This window comes from Pholis gunnellus, assembly GCF_910591455.1.
Source record: "Pholis gunnellus genome assembly, chromosome: 21".
NCBI lineage: Eukaryota > Metazoa > Chordata > Actinopteri > Perciformes > Pholidae > Pholis > Pholis gunnellus.
In genome coordinates, this window is record NC_136548.1 from 4327390 (window position 1) to 4346544 (window position 19155).

The 19155-nt window shown below is 43.3% G+C and overlaps 3 protein-coding genes across 4 annotated transcripts; 2 read left to right on the forward strand and 1 right to left on the reverse strand.

The window, feature by feature from the left end:
• Positions 1–2898: 2898 nt before the first annotated feature.
• On the forward strand, positions 2899–7464 carry wbp2 (WW domain binding protein 2). 2 transcript variants are annotated; one of them, XM_079182439.1, is made up of 8 exons: positions 2899–3107; positions 4164–4272; positions 4481–4616; positions 4747–4839; positions 4962–5108; positions 5231–5353; positions 5954–6030; positions 7182–7365. In XM_079182439.1, the coding sequence occupies exons 1-8, from the start codon at positions 3049–3051 to the stop codon at positions 7227–7229; spliced, it is 792 nt and encodes a 263-aa protein (XP_079038565.1). In that variant the 5' UTR covers positions 2899–3048; the 3' UTR covers positions 7230–7365. The 2 variants fall into 2 exon arrangements, with proteins under 2 accessions (XP_079038565.1, XP_079038564.1); XM_079182438.1 differs by lacking the exon at positions 5954–6030 and having other exon boundaries at positions 7182–7464.
• Positions 7465–10492: 3028 nt separating this feature from the next.
• Positions 10493–14045, reverse strand: trim65 (tripartite motif containing 65). Its single transcript, XM_079182437.1, has 8 exons — positions 13981–14045; positions 13052–13503; positions 12814–12909; positions 12184–12414; positions 11854–12022; positions 11663–11752; positions 11251–11468; positions 10493–10817 (listed from the first exon to the last, which is right to left on the reverse strand). Exons 2-8 carry the CDS (start codon positions 13499–13501, stop codon positions 10509–10511), a joined length of 1563 nt encoding a protein of 520 aa, XP_079038563.1. The 5' UTR covers positions 13502–13503; positions 13981–14045; the 3' UTR covers positions 10493–10508.
• Positions 14046–14502: 457 nt separating this feature from the next.
• mrpl38 (mitochondrial ribosomal protein L38) lies at positions 14503–18292 on the forward strand (the record flags this gene model as incomplete). The annotated part of the gene is made up of 9 exons (XM_079182019.1): positions 14503–14587; positions 14953–15141; positions 15292–15423; positions 15518–15720; positions 15859–15931; positions 16039–16084; positions 16628–16786; positions 17563–17699; positions 17842–18292. The coding sequence occupies 9 exons, from the start codon at positions 14503–14505 to the stop codon at positions 17976–17978; spliced, it is 1161 nt and encodes a 386-aa protein (XP_079038145.1). The 3' UTR covers positions 17979–18292.
• Between the last annotated feature and the right edge of the window lie 863 nt (positions 18293–19155).

The following is a 19155-nucleotide window of genomic DNA, read 5'->3' on the forward strand; positions in this document are numbered from 1 at the left end:
CTCGTTTCGCAGTGCCTGATGTCATTATTTATGTTCATAAACACACACATATACACAGTACATCTGTATGTAGACACGCCTACATCACTCTACAAAGGAAATATACAATCAACACATCATACAAGCACAATATCCCTAAAAAAAAATCAAAAGACAACAGGATTGGCCAGTGAATAGAAACCAGAGTACCCAAATGATTACCTGTCCAACATAAAGAGAGTTAAATAAAAATAAAACCAGTTGTCTATTGTGCACCACATGATTAACGGACTAGACCAAGAAATACTGGCATAGTTTTGAGTTACCCCAAGTATGTCAGAACCGGGTCCCAGGTGGAGAAGAATGTGTTCCTTGACCCCCTAAGTGAGTATTGCATCTTCCAATGCAACAATATTCTTCTACGAGCAACAAGTGTTGTAAACGCCATGCTGTTTTTATGTCTTTTTCTCATTGTAGAGTCTATCTGTGACACCAAATATAGCTGATGCTGCATCGGGTTGACAATCAATATTAAGAGAGAGCGTATTAAAGATCACAGAGCAGTAAGATGCCAGAGCAACTAGCATCTGAATCAGGGTACATTTGAGCTAATCTTGCTTTTGAGAAATGAGCTCGATGCAGAACTTTAAATTGTATTACATTAAGTTTTGCACATGAGGAACTGTCATTCACTCTTTGTAAAGCACAGTTCCACATGTCTTCTTCTATGTCATCCCCCAGCTCACCTTCCCAGTCCGCCCTTCTCTTCGCCAGGGTTACGTTTTTAAGAGAGGCTATACAGTCATGTATTCTTGAAATTAGCCTTTTTGAGTCGAATAGGAAATCTAGCATTTCATCTAAGCCTGACACTGAAGAGATGTTTGGAAAGTTAGGATCATGACACTTAAGGAAGCAGCGGGTTTGGAAATATCGGAATAAACTGGACCGAGGAAGGCTAAATTTGTGTGATAAATCCTCAAAGCTGGCAAATATGCAGTTTATGTACATATCCTTAAATGTAACGATGGCTTTTCTTTGCCAGAGAGAGAATGTAGCATCTATTCTAGCTGAGGGGGAAGAGGTGGTTATTGCATATGGGGCTAATGTTAAGAAGACAATTAGAACCAAAGTTCTGTCTAAATTGAAACCATATCTTGAGGGTATTGATGACAATTGGATTGTTTGTGAAATGTGAGATAGAAACTGGAAGACTGGAAGTGACCAGGGCTGTAAGAGATGTTGAGCTCAAAGATCTAGCTTCGTAGTGACACCAGTCTGTATCTGGAGCATGGAGCCAAAAAAGAATTTTTTGAACATTTGTTGCCCAATAGTTTAGGAAAGATTAGGAAGAGCTAGCCCTCCCTGTAATTTAGGCCTCTGTAGAAGTTCTATACGTATCCTAGGGTTCTTACCATTCCATATAAATGAAGTGAAAGCTTTGTCAATACAAATTGACAAATGTATTTATAATTTAAATACATTTTTTGACTCTGTTAAGTTCGTTTTGCTGGCTCTTAGACTAACCCTTCACCATTTAAAAGGTATGTAGTGTGAGTGTATTGATGTAAAAGAATATGAATAGAAGATATACTGCAAATGTAAAGTGTGAATTATTAGCTGTATAGAGCAGGATGTTAAATGAATTTGTATGGAATCTTTATTGGAAAATGACAATAAAAAAGAAAATATTTATTTCGATTTTGGCGCCAACTAGCGATTTTCATCATTCATGAATCTGTTGATTATTTTCTTGATTCATTGATTCATTGTTTGGTCAATAAGTCGTCTGATTGAAAACATTTTTAAATGGCCGCAACAATTTTCTAAAGCCCAGGTCGACATACTCAAATGGCTTGCTTTGTCTGACCATCAGTCCAAAACCAACTCAATTTGACACAACTTACTCTACATGTTTTTATATAATTTTACACAAAAAAGGTCAGTTCCATTCAGTCCCACTTTGTGGTTGGGACCGTGTGTGTGTGTGTGTGTCAGAGAGAGACAAAGGGAGGGCCAGACAGACAAAGACCTCCACTATAGTTTGCCAACCCACACCATGAAGTTGCATCTTCTTACATCTTTCACAAGCATGCGGGTACTTTTGCAACCTGACCGCTCTCCTTTTCCTTGACTCATTCTGAGAAGAGCTGTTTCTTACTGTAAGAGGCACATGCCTTCTACTGGATGTGCACTAAACATATATCAATAACTGGTATGTGCTGATATTAGTCAAACTAAAAATAGATGCATTTAAACACACATACAGAATAGAAACGTTTGGTAGATACAAATGTACGTATTCAGATGCATTACGAGGAAACAATTTGTGGCATATTTTAATGTTTCCATGAAATGTAAGTTAGCGCAGTATAATTGTTTGATTAACAGAATGTGTTACATTCAACATACTGTGAGTACAAATTACAAAGTATGTCACAGCCAATCATTTATTTTTATTAATGTGGATTCAAAAAAGATCTTCTTTTTATTTTCATTCTTCTTCTTCTTATTTCATTTTTTTATTATTTCGTATATAACCTTTATTTATCCAGGATATTCCCATCCCAAAGTAGCAGTAGTCTTAACAACTGCACAAAGAAAACAATATCTCCATATTTTTGTCCATATCTGTCTGTAAAATGCTCAAAATATCCCTCCAAAATATTAAGTGTATATGTAAAGATTCCAGGATAATACTGGTGACTGTATAACTCACCTTACACATTTCTCACCATTCATTCAATACATGTTATACAATATTTATTATATAAACCTAATGGGTACTTTTTCAGAAAACACCTTTTTTGTCAATAAACAACATAGACTATAAAAAAAAAACAGATAAACGCATTTCATTTTTAAGGACGCGTGACGTCACACGGTGGGCGTTGCACGCGAATGGCGGAAGGGCAGGTGCAACATCAGAACCGAGCAGCATTTTCACAACAACCGTTATCAACGCAGAGAGGAAAGCTACCGAGGCGGCAGACAGGCCCGTAGATACATTGTCTGGCAGAGGAACACAACCGGTCATCTTTTAGTCGTCGGAGAGTCTGGAGGCCGGTCGACATGACTCTGAACCAGAACCACTCGGAGTCCGGCGGAGTCATCATCAACAACAGTGAAAGGTAGCGGGTGCAACGGGGCTAGCTAGCGGTTACCGTTAACTAGACTTGACACGTTTTACGCGTCACACCATACTCATTTAAAACTAAAGACAAACATGTGTCTCTGATAACTTCATTGGAGAAGATATTTTAATGTTAACGTTACATGCCAGCCAGAGGCTTGCACATTCCACATTTATATCCAGTAACGACAGCTAACTACCGCTAACTGTGTGCGCTAACTTCATCCAAACGGTAACTTTTAGCATCGGTTAGCTTATTTGTCAGACAACCTGGTGTAATTCTGTCATTATACTTGTCATTTTAACAAAGTGCTTTATGGTATATAAGCAGAATTGAAGAGTGGCTCGTGATCAGTGCAAAACGACACCAAACATACACACATATATGTTACGTTAAAACGCCATGTTTGTTAACAGAATATTCGGGTTGCTTCTTACGGAACCGGGTCTCGGACTCGTGGCCTTCAACCTGTTATAGCATCACTGCGCTCAGCTGTAGAAGGCTTCGCGTGGTTACATACATGCTCACTTGTGTTAAACGTTACATGTAGACAAACCTGTCGAGGGTGACTTCATCATTTTGTAACTGTGCCGGAGCATTAACTGCTGCATTGCCTCCTGTCGTCACCACCTGCACCCTGTCCCGCTCTACTATAACACGTTTGTTTTGTTTTGCGCCGTCCAGACCAAGTCCCCAACGAGCCGTTTACATGAACATCGGCGACAGATTCTTCTCGAACATACCGGAGCGCAATGATAAACCCATTACAGCTAACCCAGAACCAGTAGTAAGCCCTGTCACTAGATGGCCTAATCCTTTCACTGTGGTTCTCTTTGCTGAAACCAACTCATGGGCCGTGTTTAGTAACTGGACAGTTGCACAATAACCCAGTGATCTAATTTGTTAAGCTGTTTTAAAGTGAAAGATTATGGTAGTGGCGTTTGAGTCAAATGCATTCTATTTATTTTTTGTACATTGAAAAAAAGGACGAGATAGAAAGCATTGAATCGTTGTGTTGTGTGATCCACTGATTGTGTCTATTTCTGTCCCCAGTGTGTTGATGAACTATGATAACGTGGAGCTTGTCTTCTGCGATGCGGACAGTCTGCCTGAAGCCTTCAGAAAGAGCAAGAAGGGCAGCATCTACCTAACTCCATACAGGGTGAGAGACATGACCCAGATGTCCTATCTGTGATTCAGCCACAGCCTCTTACTGCCACCGTTGACAGCTTGCACACAACAATCTGTAGAAGTCTGCATCAACTAACGAGCAGCATTTGGTTTAGCTTTCCCCGAGTCTCACAAGGGAGTGGGGATCATGGGTTCAGGTGAGTGCTGAGATGATGTTAGTTGCTGTTGTTTTCTCCCAGGTGATCTTTCTGGCCAAAGGGCGGGACGCACTGCAGTCCTTCATGATGCCCTTCTACCTAATAAAGGGCTGTGAGATCAAGCAACCTGTATTGGGAGCGAATTACATCAAGGGTACCGTCAGCTCCGAGTCTGGAGGTAAGGTACATGTGTGCAGGTACATGTATTTCACTTAGGCTACACATGATTGCAGGGTCTTCTGCATCTGTTAGTCTGTTGGGCACACAGTAACTCCAGGGATTCCCTCCTTGTGTGTTGTCGCTTACAGGTGGCTGGGAGGGGAGTGCTATGTTCAAGCTCATCTTTGCTGCTGGAGGAGCTATAGAGTTCGGCCAGTACATGCTGCAGGTCGCAGCTCAGGGTATGCTTACAAAGCCACATTACCAGTATCATAGAATTCTTGTTATAGTACTGACGTTTTGGCGGACTGGTCTCCATTGTTTCTTCATGTCTTGCGTTCTCTTGCTGCTTTGTGTCTTGCAGCGTCGAGAGGTCAGCCAGTGACTGCTGGGTTTGGTGGATGCCCTTACATGGCCAACGGGGCCTATGCTTACCCTCCTCCCCCTGCTAACGGGATGTACCCTGCTGGACCTCCACCCGGCTACTCCTACCCCAACCCTCCTCCACCGGGTAGGGGCTGTAATAATCGCAGCCGTTCTCATTATCACCTGGATAAAAATCTCCTTCAACTCGTGTGAGAGTGTTCAGTTTATAGCTGGTCTGATCTGCAGCTCTGTGCGTCTGCTCTCCAGGTGGATTCTACCCCAACCCTCCAGCGTTTGAAGCGTCTGCGGCCTACATACCTCCGCCTCCTTATTCTGCTCCTCTAGGCCAGCAGCCCCCCCACGACCCTGACCTCCCCTCCTCAGCAGCAGGTGAGGCTCCCTGGCAAAGAGACTCCAGGTGTTAATGCGTTGATCAGCCAATGATCAATACAAAGGAAGTGATGGCTCTGAGTTGCTGTAGGAAGCTTACGTTGGGAAGCCTTTGACTTGTCATTTTGAAGTAAAAGGTTTGTGAGAGGTTTGCTGGTGTTAAGTCAATGGAACACAGTTAGTTGCATTTTATATATATATACATATGATATCTTGATGTATGTCAGTAGTAATTGAGCGTGAAACTTTATTCTTGAACTTGAAAACAGTAAAACAAAACAAAAAAACTGTCAACCACATCTCTCATGGTCTTCATCTGTTTTCATGGAGTTGACAGACTCCCTTGATGGAGGTGTGAGAAAACCCAATAAACAATGTGGACCTTAGTGTTGGCTTGTTTTCACATTTCCAGAACGTCAGAATAAAATGTCTTCCCCTTACATTGTAACAGGTTTATTAGCTAAGACACAGAATAAGGCCTTTTTAATTTCCTTTCCCCCCCTCCTCACATTAAACCACCCTTTGTACCTCAGGCTTGCTTAGCTCCAGTCATCTAATATATCCCAGGTATTGATCGTAAACCCCTCCTCTCTGTCCCAGCCGAGGCCAAAGCAGCCGAGGCAGCAGCCAGCGCCAGCGGAGCCACACTGCCTCCTACACATGTGTACCTGCCTCAGGTAGGCGTCCCTCCATCACTCTGCTACACATCGGATGTTGCATTCATTGATTTATCTACCACCTGGCTGAGAGACTGATATTTATTACAAGTATGAGCTAGTGAGCTATTGAATTGCCACTTGTGCCCTTTATAGAGTGACCAGTATTTGTTTCTCCATTTAGTTCCTTCAATTTCTTAACTGGCTGCATGCAGCTATTGTTAATATTTTGTCCAGTGTTTTGGTCAATGTTACAGATATCAGAGAAGAGCAGGGATTTGTATTTACTTTTCTAACTCTTTTAAGAGTTCCTCCCTTTGAGAGCTAGGTTTTTAAGGGAATTTGAAAATATACCACTGAATTTTAGCTGAAACAATTAGTCAAATAATCATGCTGTATTGAAGAAGACTTGAAACTAGAGATTGAGACCACAAACCCATGTTTACAATGTTTACTGAGGGAATAAATTAAGAGAGAAGTAGAGTCATTTCCTCATAGACTTCTATACAATCAGACTTCTTTTTACAACCAGAGGAGTCGCCCCCTGCTGGTCACTAGAAAGAATGCAGGTTTAAGGCACCTCAGCATGGGCTTCACTTTCATGACCCGGGGTTTTGAGGGAAACCATTACAAAATTTGAATATAAAAATCAACGAGTCATGCCCTCAAATTGAAAGACCACCCTCTTGAATAATTCATTTCAAAAGGGATTTGTGGTGCAGCAGGAAACAATATGACAGATCGTCAAATCAATCGCTTCTCAAGTTGTGGAGCTTCGTAGGCATAACATGTGGCATTCCCTGTTTACCGCAAGGCTTATTGAATGTAGGCTGGGAAGCGGTCTAAAGCTGTGCGCTATCACACATGCGTAGCATAAGTGAAGCTGTGGTGTTGGAGTGTTCCAGCAGATGGCGCTAGAAATAAAGGGATGGTGTCCGCTCAGGTGCTTTTTGGGTGCTCTCGACCTGACGGGCCTTTTTTGCTATGTTTGAATGGATTGGTGCTCAATTTTATTTGTCCTTTATTAAGCCTCCCTGCGGATGGCTCAGTGAAACGAATCGATCATCCTCGAGTTCTACGATCGAGCGCCAGCTAGTCACCCTTTCAGCAAGTGCAGACCAGATTTCACTGAGCATGTGCTGTCTCAAACCATAACTCTGCTCTCTCCGTAGGACAAGCCTCCTCCCTACTCCCCACCAGAAGACAAGAAGAACCAGTAGACCTGCTTGATGTCACCCTCACTGCTCTCTGTCTCTTGTTATCTCTGTCCTACTGGATCACCTTGTTTTTCATTCCATTAACCGGACATCGGGAAGGCCAACGTTTTCCTTTTCACCACGGATCCCTCTTTCTCATCTTCCTCATCACCTTCCAACTCAGTCCATGTGGTTCCACCTTTTCATTCCATTGCTTTCCCACCTCAGCCTACACCGTTTCACATTGATTTGAATTGTTCCTATATTGTAATGGGTTTCATTCTCTTCAGAAGCACCTTTTACTTGATGGAAATAAGAAGTATTGGTAGCAATCTTTGAGGGAAACAAGAAGGTTGTTCAAGCCAGAGTTGTCTGGATTCAGAGGCTTTTTTTTCCTTCAATAACAAAAACTTTGTAACCTGACGAGCTATTTTAGCATTCAACTGTCTAGCAGGTGTCCCAAGAATCATACCGCCACCCTAAACGTCAGATTCAGCCGAGTTGTGACACTCATTTTTCTATGACTGTCTCATTAAACTAGAATGAATCTTAACAATGTTAATTACTTTGCTAGTCCATTCAGAGGCAAGCTGAATGCAGTGTTTTATTTTTCTATTATTTGTGTGTACAGGCTTTTAATATGTAGACTTTTCAAAATGAGATATTTTCTCGAGAACACTAACCTAGAGGAAAAAAACTAACTTTTGTAAAGGGAGTGGATTGCAGTGCTGCCTGGTCTGCTTTGACATGTTTCAGTGGACGAGAGGACCACAAAGATTAGAGCGCCGTCGAGCCCACGCAGTGAATCCCTGATCCTGGATTAGAGCAGAGAGCGACCGCACTGCCAGAAGGGATTAACTTTACAATGTGCAAAGAGCAGAGCAGAGCAGTTACCCAATGATGTCACTTCCTGTTTTGTCATGCCTCTGAACATTTCGAGAAAACAAATGGTCAGACTCGCCGCCAGCCTGCTTCACCTCTCATTCTTCTTTATGTACATTTTAGACATTGTAGAAACGAACAAGACCATTCGATGATTTTTCTCACTGTTTCTACTTCCTGTGGTTGTGATCTTGACCCCCCCCCCCCCCAGTTTGAGGTCGGTCTTTAAATCTGATCCGAGCACCTCAGTATCTGAGTCTCTCCGCTTCCATCCTCTCTCGTCACTTATCTGTATACTGTATCTGTGGCACATCCGTGGCTGATTCTTTGCACTCTCAGAATGCTATGCATCGGGCTCCTGTTCGCTCTGTCATGGCTGTGTGTATTATAATAATAATAATAATAATAAAGCTCTGTATTTATTTCAAACTAATTTATTGAATAATTCATGTGAAATGGCTCAAGTACGGAAAACAAAGCATGATCTCAACTAATGCATGTATGCATTGGATTGGATTTTATTAAATGGATCTTGATTCATGTGAAAAACCACTTTCTTTGCCTTTATTTCTACACCGAACATTGCAAAATCACAAATTGATGGGTATTCCACTAAAAACACAGCACGGTGCATCAGCGTACTCGACATAAACATATTTGAGAGTCTGCACCAGGGGTTATGTTTAATGCCAGTAGGCTAAAACAGCCCTGGGAGTGTGCTTCCCTTCTCAGAGTCAGTAGTCCTCGTCTGCGTTCTCGGACAACTTGTGCAAATCCACGGCAGCTTCCCAAATCCTGATGCATGACGTCCTGAGCCTCGAGTGCCTCAAAGTCACAGCTATTCACTCTTAAGTGCTCATGATGGGGTTTTTTTTTTCTTTTTTTTTAAAAGGCCAAAGTCCATTAAAAATATTTGTACATTACAGCAGATTCCATCACAACACTTTCAGCATCAAAGGTTTAAAACTGTACAGGCAGAGCGAATCGTTTGTGCATTCGTGCTAAAATCCCAAGATCCCCTTTCAGCCCTGTAGCCTCAGTAATGTACAACAGAGGGCGCTGTACTGTTAACGGGACAGTGTCTAATAAAATTAATCATATTCACGACACCCTGCTGTGGCTTATTGTCCCGGGTGCACAACATTATGAACCGGCTCACATCCTTCTGAGGGGGAATTCTGCCCAGAAAACCAAAAAGTTGTGAAAGGTTTATGCACCCATGAGCAATTTCTTTCTTTTCTCCACTTGAAGGCCAGTACTTGAACATAACTTTTAAAAAATTCAAGTATAACCAGAATTTCCAGACAGCAAGGCTGATGTATTAATTCATTCCTCAACAAATGGCTTCTAACAGCCATGCAAGAAGGTCTCTGGATTTCGTATACTGCTATATGTGTGTGCCAGTGTAGCCCAGGCAGGATTTTATCTATTTCCATCCCCACATTAGAAGAACAGACTTGATAAAAAAAACAACCCGGCAGTGGTCCGTTAGATACCAGGAGGAAATACACGTATTCACTTTCTGGTTGAGATAAGAGTGATTAAACTCAGTGTTTGTCAGCTTGCTATAAATCTACAGCAATCAGACGTTAGCTAATCTTAGCTTAAAGATTGGAAACAGCTGGCCTTGCTCTGTCCTAACAGGTAACAAAAGTCACCAACCAGCACCTCTAAAACTCACCGATTTTAACTCGTTGAAAAAAGAAAGTGTAAAAACGACAGGTTGTAGTTTTACGGAAGGTTGTGGACTATTTATTCTACTTCCTGTAGTCTCCACTGGTTGCCAGGTAATGCGTTAATTAGACTGTTTCCAGGCTTTATGCTAAGCTAGGCTAACCGGCTACTGGCTGAAGCTTCTTTACCACCCGGTATCAATCTTCTCATCTAACTCTCAGCAAGAAAGCGAAGAAGCACATCTCCCAAAAATGAACTATTTCTTCAGAGGTGGCCAGAGTCGGGCACAGTACTGAACTCTCTGGTTTCTAACTAATCCCTCGATGGATTTTATAATAATGTGTATTGCCTTGCACTTTTCCTTTGTGAAAGCAGACATCTATCCTAAAATGAGGGTTGTTGTTTCATCTATGCTGTGAGGAAATGATGTATTGCCGTCCTGACAATAGAACCCTGAGGCTCTTCGGGACCAGAGTTTGAGACCAGTTCCTTAGCTGTTATTGTTGTGTGGGAAGTCATTGTGTAATAAGTCAAAGCCAGGTGGACAGTTTGCGGGTAGAAGGCTGATTACAGTCAGTTCTTCTGCTTAAAACATTGTAGGAAGAAAGTCATTGTAAAGAAGAAGAAAAAAGGAAAGAAAAAAAAGAAAACTCCCAAATGTTTAATCCTCTATGTTGCGTCTGTAAGTGCCTTTGTTTGATAGTGCTTCTCATTACTGAGCTCCCTTCTTCCCTTTTATGAGTCCGCTCATGTGGAGCAGAGGGTGACGCTGACCCCCTCACCTATCCAGCAGGCGGGGAACAGCTCCCGGCTGAAGGCACAGTGGAAGGCGTGGAGCCTGGTCTGCCCGTCTCCGTAGTAGGTGAGCGTCCCCGCCTCGTAGTCCAGCAGCATGCCGATGCGGCTGTGCTGCGAGGGGCCGGCCAGAATCTCCCGCCGGCCGTTGTGCCAGGCGCTGAGCTGATGCTGGTCCAGCTGCAGGCTCCAGGACAGCTCGTTCATACCCACCATGCACCGCTTGCCCTTCTCCTTCCTGGGGATGGTCTCGTAGGTCACCTGATGAGAAGCAGGGAGGGGGGAGGGTGAGAGTGAATTGTGTGCCTCACGAAGGAAGCAGACCCTGGAGGAAAAGTCAGATGATCACCTAAAGAAATGAAGTGCTACCTTGTTATGCAGCAACGCCAATATTAATGACAAAATGACCACTCAGCAGATTTGTGTATGGCAGACAAGGTTCACCTGCAAAATACATTTTTAGTAACTGTACCTTTTAACTGACTCAGTTATCATTTTTTAAATCCTAGACGTTTGTCAGACTTTCCCCCGTTCATCCATGACCATGAGCCAATCAAATCAAAACTACCGGCGCTAGAAAACGGAGTAGCGTCGTCTGCAATGTTCAACTTGGCTAGTTTTCCTGAATATCGGGAGCTTTAATGAACCACTCTCAAAAGAGCAGCGTACAAACACGACATGCGAGGTTCCTTACCCCGAGGTAGGCCCAGGGCTTGGACACCTCCAGCTCCCAGTAGTGCTGTCCACGAGTGAAGCCCTGAAAGCAGAGCACCTGCCACGTGTGGTCGAAGCGCGCTTCATCGGCCGGGACGGGGCGTGGCCCGGAGGTCAGGTGCTCCGCCTTCCGGAACTCCTGGGACAGAAACAGGTGCCCGTTGGCCGTGCGGGGGTCAAAGGTCAGACAGCACCGGTCTGTTATGCGGAAGAAAGGAATGAGATGGATTGAAGCAGGAACAGATATACCCACAGTGTTAGCATGCGTGTCTGTGCCAACTTACAAAGTCAATCTATGGTCACAGGAATAACATTGGAGCTTATTACCCTACAAATGAATTACATTCAGAAGAACCAGAGAATCAGGTTGATAGTTGGTACTAAGGACTTACAAGCGCTGAGGCCCTCCTTCCCACCCGGGTGGCACGGAGCGGCTGGACTGGGAACCACAGCTAGGATCGGCTTCTTATCCTGAGGAGAACCTGGAGGCCAAAGACAAGTTAAAGAACACAAGAGCAAAGATTGGGGAACAAGCCGCTGGCAATTCAAGCTAAATTGCCACCGAGGGAGACAGTCGTGTTACCATCTTCGTCCGGACCCACAGCGGCGCTCACAGCTTTCTCTAGGTCCTCAAACACCAGCTTAGAGACTCGGGTAAGGACATCGGTGACGCCGTTCAATCGCTCTTGAAGGTTTGGCGTTACATCTGTGGGAATATCTTTGAAACGTGGAACTTCTAGGACCATCGATTCCTGTGAAGAGATATGCATTTGAAAAGAAACCCTCGTTGATGATGTTCTTCCCTCCTTACGTTAGTGGATAGGGGGGCATCGCACTGTTTCAGTGCGATATAGTCGTAGGGTGACATAACAGTCTTTCCATTTGAGCCAAATTATTGCGTAAAGGTACAAACCTTAATGAGATCTGTATCAGAGAGGTCATGTGCCGCTGCTATCTGTCCCTGGCTCTCTCGGAGTATCTGGGAGCGCTCCTTGAGTTCAGCTAGCCGTGCCTCCGCCTCGGCGATGGCAGCTTCTTTCTGCTCCTCGATGAAGTGCTCTGTAGCCTCCTGCTTCTCAGACAGTGTTTTAATCAGGGAGGAGAACTTGACACTGATCCAGGCAGAAGTCTGCTGAAGAGTCACCTATTGATTGGAAAGTGTAGAATCATTCCTCAAACCTGCTTTGAGGAATTTGGTTAACGGTGTCCAGTCCGAATTCTTTTTTTCCCCCAGACTTTTTTATTCATCTACAATATCTAGCTTCATCTGCAGCTGTGTCATTAAAGACCTGAACATTTCATGTTTTACTTACACGTCTTGTGGGCGTGCTATTCCTATTTAAATGTGTGTGAGACAGCAGCAGGAGGTGAGAGTTAACACCGCTTGAAAAACATTTGATTAAAAGTCACGGTGGGATCACTTTAAAACACAGTAGGAGTTGGATTAAGTCCCCCTTTCTGACAGGTCTGGAAAAAACGTGTTTGTTCGGAGCACAGTGAAGCCTTTGACCCACTTTCACAGAGAGAGACGTTTGTGGTTTACCTTAGCTTGATCGATATTCTCAGTCAAGTCCGTAATACTTTTCTGCGTCTCTTCGGTGAGTTTCCCCACCTCCGTACTCTTCCTTTCCAGCAGCAGCTGTAAAGAACACACAACAGAGTCAGACTGGACACTTCACATAGTCACGACCACAGTGCCCTTTGATACAAGTCATAAATGGAACGGCAATCCATGTTACAACACCAGCTACACAACCGTGGGGGGCATCGTGTTACTTTACCTCTTGATTTTCCCTTTCGGCCTCCAACAAGACCTTCTCGTGGTTCACGCACTCCGAGATGCCACACTCGCAGCACACAGACATTTTGTCGTGCCTGCAGTAATAAACCAGAGGCTTTTTATGGCGGTCACACAGCAGCATGGGTCTCGCCCCTTCGCCACCCCTCAGGAGCGAGTCTCTGCAGGAGGGGCCGGTGCTGTTTGCAGCCTCGGTCAAGACCGACATGGACACATTACGCTTGAGGATGGGCCTGGTGGCGAACTCCTCGTTGCAGATTGGGCACCGAGGTCCGATATCGGCCTTGCTCTTGGTGTCCCAGTGAACGGTGATGCACCTTTGACAGAAGGTGTGACCGCAGGGGATGGTGACGGGGATCCGGAAACGCTCCAGGCATATGACGCAGTTCAGGGTTGAATTCTGAGACTCCATCTCTGAAGGGTGAGCAGCCATCTCTGTGAAAAAGAGAGCAGAAGGAAGAGGTTGGTCATGATACGATAGAACTCGTATGCCTGCACCATGACAGTAATGTAACATAACTGTGTATTATGTCTGTATTAAGAGGTTAGTATCACATTTTAAGCAATTTATAAAGGAAGACTTTCCCAAATGGGTTAAAAAAACTAATTTAACAGCCAAAATGTTTGTTAGTGCCAGTTATCAGACCGTGCAGCAGCAAAGCCACGGTCAAGCTGCGATACAAGGCTCAGTACAAATGGTAACGCACATTAACTTAGCCAAATGGAAAGAAGAGCTAACGTTTGCTAACATTAGCCTGGATTCAGGTCAGTGGACGTTAGCTACTGTAGAACGTAGGGACAAATAATAATAGTCAACACATCACAACAGTCTGGTGACTTGACTGTAAATACGCGCTCACTTTTAAACCCACCCCTACACATCATATAAAACGACACAATATATTATCTTACCCTCTCAACAGATAAATACATTCGTGCACGGCATTTGTGTGAATACTGAATGTCGTCAGACGAAGCTTCCCTGATGACGACAGACGCAAAAATGATGCCTTCATGTGCTGTTGGGAAAATTGAGAAACGCAGATAGTCTAACACTAACTACATTGTTACTACCATGTAATACACGGAGATACATTGTAACACTGCTATTGTTACAGTGTTATATTTTTTACAATAACCGATGTCTGCTGCCATTCATTTGCTGTTTTGTAACATTGCAGACAAATCCTGTTGGTATAAAAGTAACTGATTATTATGACAAATCCCAAACTGTACCGCTCTGTTTTTCATTCCAGACGATAGATGTGTGCTAAAATAAAAAAATGTAACATAATATGTTATCGTTAGTGTCTGCTAGCAGACTACGGTTTGTCAACACTACAGAAAACAAATAAAGCTACTTTTGCACGGACTCTTTTTGCTTCTCTCGGCCACCGTATCCTCTGGAAAAAAAAGAAAAAAAATCACTCCAAGATGGCGCTGCGCACAGTTTGCGTCGCTGCCCTGCGAACTGGGACAGATTTAGGGGTCAATAATGCGAGGACATTTGTCTCAACAGGTATTGTAACGACATTGCTCAATTCTATTGTGTTGACATTCCGGTATTCGTGCCCGGGCTTCATTCAGTATTGCGTGTACGACAGGTTACATCCGTTACCACGCTCTCTTCTTCTTCTGTGGAGAAAGACATTTCACTAACTTACAAAGACAAATGAGACCATTTAACGTGGTGTATTGTTTGGAAAGGGGAAACATAAGAACAAGATACAAAACCCAGCTCAGGAATAGTAAATGTCAGTACTGACAGGGTTACCTATCTCATAGCATCCTATTGTGTGTGTGATAAACCGCTAGTGTGAACCATGAAAGGTGAAGGAAATGCTGTGTAACTAACTAACTGGTGGGGATGTATCCACACAACAGCATTCCTCTGCAGGCAGATACCACCTTTGGGTCCAATGCCTAATGACGAGATTGAGGTTCAAAACCTGGAGTCAGTAGAGAAGTATCGCAGCTACACTCGTTACTTCAAACAAGCTGAGGAGGCAAAGAACCAGCCTGCCTGGTGGAAGACCTACAGGAGCTACGTGGAAAAGACTGACCCCGAGCACGGTGAGACACGGAGGAGGGACCTACTGTTGACGGTGATTCTCCAGTGGTGGGAACTTGTCAATGGCAAAACGATTGGTCCAGAATTGTATTTTGTCCCAGAGGAAACCTGTGAAATCAACAATGCAAATGAGGGCTTTGCTATGTTTGCAGGTGCTGAGAAAGTGGACATTGGACTTCCATACTATCGACCCGGCAGGACCAACGAAGCGAGGGAGAGGAAGCAGGTGATGAAGGAGAACAAGAAGAACGTTGAGCTGGAGAGGGCTTGTCGTCTGCGCACTTGTAAGCTGACACACTTTCACGATAATACCAAAGCGTTTCTAATTGATACGTGAATATATTGGTTAACTTATTTCCCCCATCTTTCCCCCACCAGTTAAGATCCCTCTGGATCGAGTGCAGGAAAGGTGGGAGAAGAGCAGCGGTCCGTTTCATATAAAGAGACTGGCCGACCACTACGGAGTCTTCAGGGATCTCTTCCCCATGGCATATTTCCTACCTCAAGTCTCTCTCCGGATCTGCTATAGCCAGGACAACAGTGGTCAAGTGCATTATGGGAATCGGCTGACACCAACAGAAGTACGTAAATGGACTGGAGGTTTTATAGTGCCCTAATATAGCCTTCAATTGATATTGTAACGATCAAGGTCCCTTGAAGTTAAACTTTCTGTCTGCATCCTCCAACACGTCACCCCTCCCTGCATTCTGTATGTCTAGGCAGCTTCTGTCCCTCAAATCGCCTTTGATGCGGAGGAGGGCTCCCTGTGGACCATTCTGCTCACCTGTCCAGGTCAGCATCAGCTACAGGAGGCCTTTCAGGGATGAATCTACATATTCATGGCATTCTCAGCATTTACGGGCCGCCTAAAAAAAGAAAAAATGTATCATCTTTTTCAGATGAGCATCTTCTGGATAACGAGGCAGAATACGTCCACTGGTTAGTGTGAGTACTCAAAGTCAACTTTAATTTGTGCAGCATAAGTTCCTTTTACTGGCAGGTTTAAAAATGTGATTACATACAGTTGCCATCAATTTACCTTTTTTTTCAATTCATGCTCAATCCTGAATTTCAGTTGTAATAAAAGTCCCCAAAATACTGGATATTTGAGCTTCACTGTGCATAATAAGTGCTGGGTTGTAAACTAGAGGAGCGTTTTCACATTTCTCTGCTGAAGATGGGAAGTTCGCTGTGCTCACCTTACATCTCAGTTTAACATGTGGACGTAAAAGTAGGATTTTTGTGACATCACAGCTAGTTTGGAGCCAATCCTGGTCCAGTATGCAGCTGAAAGCGGTTAAAACTTCAAACCTCCGGTGCACAGATGCTAAGAGTGGACTTTTCAGTGAAGCAGGAGACCTCTTGTGTCCAACAGTGAAACGTTGACAACATTTGCATATCCATTGATTTTAATTTTTTTTAGAAGGAGTAAATGCAATTTAAAGAATTTTCAACGACTACCGCCTTAAACGACCTGTGTTTCTGTAGAGGGAACATACCGGGCGGGGCAGTGCAGGCCGGGGAAGAGCTGTGTCACTACATGCCCCCGTTCCCTGCACGAGGAACGGGCTTCCACCGCTACATTTATGTCCTCTTCAAGCAGGACGGACCCATCGACTTCCAGGAGGAGGTCAGGCCGTCGCCATGGTGAGCAATACAAAATATATGAAATATAACCGCATCTTTCACATATATTTGAACACTCATGGCTGCATAGGATTATAAATTGAGATTTAAATTTGTTATGTCATGCAGATATCTTCCTTTTTAAAGGAATACTTCACCCACAAAATGACCTTTTGTGTGTCAATTACTCCACGGGGAACGAAGAATGAAAGAGCCTGTGTTTAACTGGAGCAAAACTATATCAAAGCATTCCATTACAAACTCACACAACCCGTGTTGTATAATTCAAGTGTCAATTATCCATGCATACATATAGTTACATACATATACATATAGTTCTGCTGTTGTTATACGCGGCTCTCATTTACTTCAATTCATCAAGAACTTTCACTGCGTGAAAAACAAAAGGTTTCTTCGGGTCAAGTGTTTGATACACAAATGGTTATTTTGTGGGTGAAGTCTTGCATTAATACACTTTGCTGGTTTGTTCTTGTGATGCTCAAATAGAATCTTCTGTTGTGAATCACGTTTATGTTATTGGCCACAATCGCCAAAACCAATGATTCCCCACGGGAAGTGACCGATTTACAGGCATGAAGCGATAAATCTAAAACTTTCCAGAAAAAGCAATTTTTTCATGTAATTTATCCGTCTGTTTCAGCATAAGAGTGTCCTATTGTCAGCAGCCATGACATCAGACCACAAACTGTATTCTCAAGCATAACATTAAGGCGTGTTAGTGCATGTTCTTGTGTAGCATCTTAGACACTAAGCATGTGTTGGCTCTTCGCCCGTAGCCATTCTCTGGTGGATCGCTCATTTAAGACGGTGGATTTCTACAGAAAGCACCAGGACAACATGACACCTGCAGGCTTGTCCTTCTTCCAGTGCCAGTGGGACGAATCTGTCACAGACACCTTTCACACCACACTCAGTGAGTCCCGCTAACACTCACAGACAAAGCACAACTTTGGTCTTCTGACATTTTCCTTTTTCTTTCTGAGATTTTAGGACAAGGTTGTGTGTGCGCTTGTCTGGTAACCATAAAGCCTCTCTGCTGTACCTTCTCCCTGTAGACATGAGGGAGCCAGTGTTTGAGTTCACCCGGCCTCCGGTGTACCACCCTCCACAGGTCAAATACCCTCATCGACAGCCCCTACGCTACCTGGACAGATACAGAGATGGAAAGAAGCACAGCTATGGAATATATTGATAAGGAGACACGCACTCACAGAGTGGAGAAAACACATTTCCTTGCAAATGTCACAGTTGGCTTATTTATGTTAAATAACAATAAAGCATTTTTTAAAAACTTTTTTTTCAACTGTGCTGAGATTGAATTCTGTTAAAACCTGCCAAGGAGGTTATTTTTTAGTCCTGTTGTACGTTATGTCTGTGTTTTAGTTGGAAACTGACAACAGATATTTTGGACTTAAAGGGGAACTCCACATATTTTACATGTATTTACATGTATTTACAGGTCTTTGGGAGTACTACCCTTTAAAGTGAAAGATACAATTCCTTCACTTTTGCTTTTACTCGTACACCTAATAAAGATATGAGCAATGTGGCCGACACTGGTCGAATTGTCTGTTTCTGCAGAGCCGACGTGATCACCAAAGAACTGCTCTTAAATGTTACTCCTACACTTCACTGTAAGTAGGGAGGACGTCACTTGATAAATGTGCCGCATTCTTCACACCAAACAAACAAACGTTTTTACTCTTAAACTGCCTCTTAAGTGTAATCCTTTGAAGTGAGAAACAAACAAGCCCAGGATCTAGAACCCAAATTGAAAAGTTGTGAGATGTATCTCTCTGGCAAAAGTATTCCAAGAATATTTTTAACCTTTGTTTTACATTTCTGAACATCTCCTGTTGTTGAAATGATAGATTTAGAGGATTGTGCATCCTTGGAAGAGGTATGTGAACTTGTGCTTGGACAGTGTAACCCTTCTTGATACTGAAAAGTTAGACCAACATGCCTGCTCTTCTATATGCCGATAAAACCCAAAACATACCAAGTTTTTGTTTTAGAATTTTTGTTCATTCTCTTCTCAGGATAATTCTACAGTATTATCATAGTCAACATGTTGACGTGAATTGCCTGACTCATACATGACTGTGTACTAATGTACAGACTGAATGAGTAGTATAACTTGTGGCTTTCATCATACAGTCCTTAGAGTATAAGATAAAACACAATACCATGGTATGGTAAACTGTGAGGACAACTAAATTTAAGATTGTTACTCTGGTGCAGTCTGCATTGACAATTATAGAGGTCAAAGGTTTACCACTTTGTCAACATTTAAGTGTTGTAGTTTGACTCCAGTCTTGAATGGATGCTATATGTGTTTCAAATCACCAGGTGTCACTGTGCTTACTGAC

Excerpts from the sequence above, each read along its gene's own strand:
- wbp2 (XM_079182438.1), top strand. The coding sequence starts at position 3,049 with ATGACTCTGAACCAGAACCACTCGGAGTCCGGCGGAGTCATCATCAAC. Across the intron at positions 4,617-4,746 it reads CGTCAGCTCCGAGTCTGGAG|GTGGCTGGGAGGGGAGTGCT; the intron begins GTAAGGTACATG and ends TGTCGCTTACAG. Across the intron at positions 4,840-4,961 it reads GCTGCAGGTCGCAGCTCAGG|CGTCGAGAGGTCAGCCAGTG; the intron begins GTATGCTTACAA and ends TGTGTCTTGCAG.
- trim65 (XM_079182437.1), bottom strand. The coding sequence starts at position 13,501 with ATGGCTGCTCACCCTTCAGAGATGGAGTCTCAGAATTCAACCCTGAAC. Across the intron at positions 12,910-13,051 it reads CCGAAAGGGAAAATCAAGAG|CTGCTGCTGGAAAGGAAGAG; the intron begins GTAAAGTAACAC and ends TGTTCTTTACAG. Across the intron at positions 11,469-11,662 it reads GAAGGAGGGCCTCAGCGCTT|ACCGGTGCTGTCTGACCTTT; the intron begins GTAAGTCCTTAG and ends TCCGCATAACAG.